The sequence below is a fragment of the Haplochromis burtoni genome, unplaced genomic scaffold (assembly GCF_018398535.1).
Source record: "Haplochromis burtoni strain Fernald_Lab_line unplaced genomic scaffold, NCSU_Asbu1 Contig_227, whole genome shotgun sequence".
NCBI lineage: Eukaryota > Metazoa > Chordata > Actinopteri > Cichliformes > Cichlidae > Haplochromis > Haplochromis burtoni.
In genome coordinates, this window is record NW_024582588.1 from 882,862 (window position 1) to 888,426 (window position 5,565).

The 5,565-nt window shown below is 37.2% G+C and overlaps 1 protein-coding gene across 1 annotated transcript in view; it reads left to right on the forward strand.

The window, feature by feature from the left end:
• Positions 1-5,154, forward strand: part of ngef (neuronal guanine nucleotide exchange factor) — a 49,005-nt gene extending 43,851 nt beyond the window's left edge. The window contains exons 11-15 of the mRNA XM_005937123.2: positions 573-730; positions 2,341-2,499; positions 3,129-3,208; positions 3,289-3,393; positions 3,527-5,154. Coding sequence (XP_005937185.1) covers positions 573-730; positions 2,341-2,499; positions 3,129-3,208; positions 3,289-3,393; positions 3,527-3,741 — 717 coding nt within the window. The 3' untranslated portion in view covers positions 3,742-5,154. The remainder of the gene's footprint in view (positions 1-572; positions 731-2,340; positions 2,500-3,128; positions 3,209-3,288; positions 3,394-3,526) is intronic.
• The last annotated feature ends 411 nt before the right edge of the window (positions 5,155-5,565 follow it).

Sequence of the window (5,565 nt, forward strand, 5' to 3'; positions counted from 1 at the left end):
TTTCCTGCTAGTGTGAAGGCAAACAGTGACAATGTGAAGGCAAAGACTGATAATGTGAAGGCAAACAGTTTCCGTTATAAAGTAGGGAGCCAGCAATTAAAATACACAGCTGGTTGAGTACAGAAGAGAAATATAAACACTCTTAGCTGATTATTATATGAATAATAAAACCTTTAAAAGCAAAAATACTCTGACACCTTCATTTGTTAATTTGTTGCAAGACATGCAGCAAATGAGAAGTCTAAGGAGAATTCTGGTCAAGTTCTGGTTCCAACATGTACCTGTTTCTTTTTGACACACAGAGAAAATGTATTGTTTCAGATAATTGATTTCGATTTATGGACATCTTGAGCTGGCTATTATTCTCATTGTTAATTAAACATTCATTAATAAACAGTTGTGTTTATCTCTGTGACTGAGATGTTTTCCATATCACCCAAAGCAACTGCTTGCTCTTTGCAGGTGGGTAAATGGCCACTGCTAGGTTCATTGAATTTCCAAATGTATTCTGTTTTGGAACAATTCAGTAAGTCTGTACCCCTTTTTGTTTGTTATTTCTCTTGACCTTGTAGTCTGTGCCCATCATTTCCCACTCACGCTGGTTGCTAAAGAAGGGCGACGTACAGCAAATGGGTGGACCAAAGAGTACTAGGACCATGCGAAGCCGTAAGCTCTACCAGCCTGTCTACCTGTTCCTTTTCAATAATCTGTTGCTGGTCACCAAACGCAGGTAAGCATTTAGTAAAGTACTCTAACACAATAGTTTTGTAAATTTTTTGAATAGATATTTAATTGGCACCTGACATTGATTTAGGTTCAGTTCTGAATTTCAGTCTTTTGACAAAAACCTTTATTTGCTTGGTCAAATATAACACTTCTTAAAAATCTCATCAACCAAACTAAACATCCGGGGTATACCCACAGCCGAGATCTTTTTCCTGCTCATGGATGGTAGGATTCATAACATAACATAACATAACATAACATAACATAACATAACATAACATAACATAACATAACATAACATAACATAACTGTCATGGTACGTTGTGTGGCAGGCAGGAGAAGGACCCAAAATGCAGACTCACAGACACGGGGATAAACTCAAAAACACAGCTTTAATGCTGGCAAAAAGTGGAACACGAAAACAGTACTAAACTAAACTGGGAAAGCTAAACATAAAGTAAACCAGGAACCACGGGGAGAATAACACACAACATGAGGGAGAACGCGACGCCGAACAGAGGGAGACGCAGACAGAAATACACAGAGGGTTAACGAGGAAAGTGGGAACACACGGGGAACACAGCTGACACAGATAACCATAACGAGACAGGGCGGGGTGAACATAACACTGACGGGAGACGGGCAGAGTCAAACAGGAAGTACAGAGGTTCAGACAGGAGGAGAGAGAGCACGGGGAGAACACAGACATAACAGGCTGGGGAAAACATGGAATAAAACACGAAAGGGGACAAGGGCTCATGAATACATAGAGGGGCACACAGGGGGTGAGAGTCACAAAGGGAAAGCACACAGGGAACAACATAACAGGGCAACTCAGGAAACAGAACCTAAACAGGGAACTGAATACAAAAATACAAGAGAACTACCGTAAGAATACTGGGCCAACACGGCCCAGGACCATGACAATAACATAACATAACATAATTTCCTTAGGGATTATTAAGGTAATCTGATTCTGATTCCGGATCATGTTCAGTAAGACACTTAGTTATGTTTGTGGTGTGATATACATGTAGAAAATTGTTTGGCCGTGCTTGGTAGGACATATATGTTGATGTCCACTGGACCGTTGTGTTGTAGCTTGTATTTTGCCCCTCTGGTGTTCCTGCTAATTTCTTTCTGGAACAGGAGCGTCGAACCTACAACACGCTAGTTTAAGATTAGCTAGTCTAGACTTCAGATAAGCGGAAGAAAATGTATCGATGAGTTATTGTTTTGTTATTTTAGATTTTAACTCTTATTTAAGTGATTTTTATGAATTTTTGAAAAGCTTGCATTATTCATAAATGGTTTTCAAATTTTCTTAGTTTCTTAGTTGTAGACAATTAGTCTACCTCCTTTGCTAGTTTAGTCAATTATATAATTATATAATAAACTGATATTCCCTCCTACTGTACTGACGATAAATTAAATAATGTGTTTAAAACAGCTTCACTAAAAACTAAAAGCTATCTTTACTAAGGATTACTGTTTAGACTACTTTATTAAAGTGTGTCAAATAAAGTGGAAACTGCGAAATGTTTAGATTACAACAGATCATTTTACTGTTGCTCTGTAAAACAGGGGATATTAATTCTGTTACACTGTTACCAGTGGGGACAAGTTCCAGGTTATTGACTCCTGTACACGGGCCATGTTGAGAACAGAAGATCTTGAAGACCAAGGTCAGCAGCTGGCCAATGTTTTTAATCTTAAGCTGCTTGAGAACCAAGATGAGCGTGAGGTCAACTATATGCTCAAGACCTCCAGTATGTGAGTATTCAGAGAAGAATCCTCTTAGGATTCCATTAAGCAGTTTCTATCATGTCTTCTATTTCCATTATTTGTAAAATACAGTGTAAAGACAGGAAAAATATGACAAGGCAAGAAAAATATTGCGACAGTCAAGAAACCTAAAGGACTGGGCCTTCCTTTGTATGTGAGCAAACTTTGCAAAATTGTTTAAGTAAAGCAATTTAGTCCTTCTGAAGCTTTTTACCACTTCTGAAATGTCTCCAGTTATGCCACAGAATGGGTGAAATCATGAACTTCATTGTAGTTTGTAAAGAAATTTCCATAAGTTCATGTAGGAAACAAGTCTGTGCATGATATTGATAAGCTGAACTACTGAGACAAACTAAAGTGTACATTTGCCTGGATCATTAAATGCAGAGTAAGTGCAGGTCAGTGGGGAGCAGGAATAATCATGCTCCAAGTATGGTCCAAGATCACATGTTCTACAATTCCCTCTATGGAAGGAGTCATGGCATTGGCTTGGATCTTACAGGTTTAAATTGTTTTGTATGGACTGTCTGCTTGCAAAAAAAGGTGAAAATACCATAAAGCAACGTGGTAGTCGGTTTTCTTTAAATGATTATTAATCAGTACTATCATGTGGGCAGGAGTGATAAGCTTCGATGGATATGTGCACTCACTCCTAACCGGCGCACACGCTTTATGTCTACTAGTGCCCACCAACCAGGTGAGACAGAATACGGAACCCACAAGTAAATTTCTTTGTCTGTGTAGACATGAATTTAAGTTGTCTATGACTTTTATCAGATTCTCCACAGGTGCAGTGTATTCAGTCATACTCAGCTCAGGAACCAGATGAACTCTCTACTGAAATGGCTGATGTTCTGAACCTCCTAGAGAGAACAGATGATGGTATGTAGATACAAAATCTGCTTATGCTTGTTATCAAAAACAATTGCTTTTTCTACCTAATACGTTTTGGTTTCTGCATTATTTTCTGTAATTTTGTCTTTGGTCACCTTGGGTCTGGTCTTCTTTATTCCAGGCTGGATGATGGGTGAACGGCTCCATGATGGTGAAAGGGGATGGTTCCCTAGTCGAGTAGCAGAGGAAATCCAGAACAAGGAAGTACGAGCTCAGAACCTGAGAGAAGCCATCAGGATCCAACAGGCCCATGAAGGTGGCCTTCATGCTGGAGCCAAGATTGGCGTAAGGGCAGGAAGACATGCACCAAAAGGCTCCATCTTCTCCAAATCATGAAGTAATCAAATGGGGGCAGCAGTGAAGAATAGCAGTTAATTTATAACAGTAATGTAACTTTATTTTTAGACAATTGCATCGTATGCCCTCACAACAAAAAATCTTTTTGAAACTCCACAATTGTAGTGTGAAAAGGGAAAAAAAATATAGTACTTGAGTCAAAAACTCAAACCAGTGATATTCTTTCAGGGCAAGCAAGGCAGATAAAACTAAAACTAAAAGTCACCATGCACAACTGGTGCAAGAAATGCTTCATATTGCATAAATGTTTACATGTGTTTGCAGGACCGCACATTTGTGTGCAATGGATTAATAAGTTAAATGTTGTCAAACCCCCTTATTGAGAAGGTTTTAAAACTGTAAAGCTGTAGTAACTTCATTATAAAGTTACTTTCATTACACTTACATAAAAAGACCCAACACACTACAAATGGACAAAATGATGAAAAGATCTTCATCAATTTACAGAATTTACGGAAACTATAACAATAAAAACAAAGAACGCTTTGTTTTGTTTCTCTTTGGCGGTCAAGCTATCTATCACTGTATATTATAAAGTAATGAAGTTTTCAATTATTACATTAAATCTTGTATCAGCAACCAAGAAGGAGGACCTAATGCTGACTTCAGTTTAATGAGTTCAACAGAATGCATTCAAGAACTAAAATGTACTCAGAAATAAGATTCCTAGTGTTCATTTAAACTCACTCAAGTTTCACATACAATAAGCTCTACCCTCTTTAGACTGACTACTAATGAAAAAGAAATTTGACAACTTCTGATTACAACATTGCCAGTGATTTGTATGTCAAGACCACTCTGCTGCTCTCCATTTCTCTATAACCATCATTATCTGCTTGATACGTTGCAGACCTGTACTATAATTGTGATAAAAATTTTCTGCACTTTAAATGTATATGTATATATATATATATATGTATATATCTATATATATATATATGTACAAATACAAGTAATTAAAAACCACATGCATGGCTTTTGTTGTACAAAAAGGGGCTATTTTGTTTCTAGTGTGTGTTGAACACACACAGTTCTCCTGATTTTCTCCTGATTTCTGGTCTACCACAATAACCTCAAGCTGCAACTCTTGTTTGCTGTCAAAGAAAAAACTATTCGGAGTGAAATAGCACATAAAACACAAAATTCATGAAAACAAACACAAAAGGGTAAAAAAAAAAAGCAAAAGCAATTAATTTTAAATTAACTGTCTAGAATGTAACTATGAACAGCTATTCACTATGCATGACTCCAAAATTCTGTTATAATATAATGTTTGTGCACAGTAATGAAGCGTTTTTATCCTTGGATCTAAAGGATTACAATTAGTAATTTGTAAGATGTATACTAATGTTAATAAAAACAGATGTGTGAAACTTGCTGATATCAACTGAATTTAGATATCTGAAAGTTTGTTTTTGTCTACCCAGTGCAAGGAACAATACACACTTCCAGAAGCCCTTGTTGATTTGATATATGCCAGTGGAACTAATGGCGTGCTTAGAGTAGAAAATATAATTGGTTTAGAAAATATTAAAAATCCTTTTTGTTTTTTTTCCACTCTCTGGTTGCATTCTTGCACTTGCAGCCATTGTCATGTGTCACAGAGATGGACCCAAAAAACAGAACAGCTTAAATCTGATGGGAGCGCAGGTGCTCCCATTGGTTTTAGGTCAAACGTTTAGGCCAAAGTATCATAATCTTGAACCTTTGGCAGCAACCCTGTGCTTTTCAGTGATATTAGGGTCATTACAGTAAACAGTGAATATCCAAATATTGGTATGTAACACAGAAAACAACACAGCA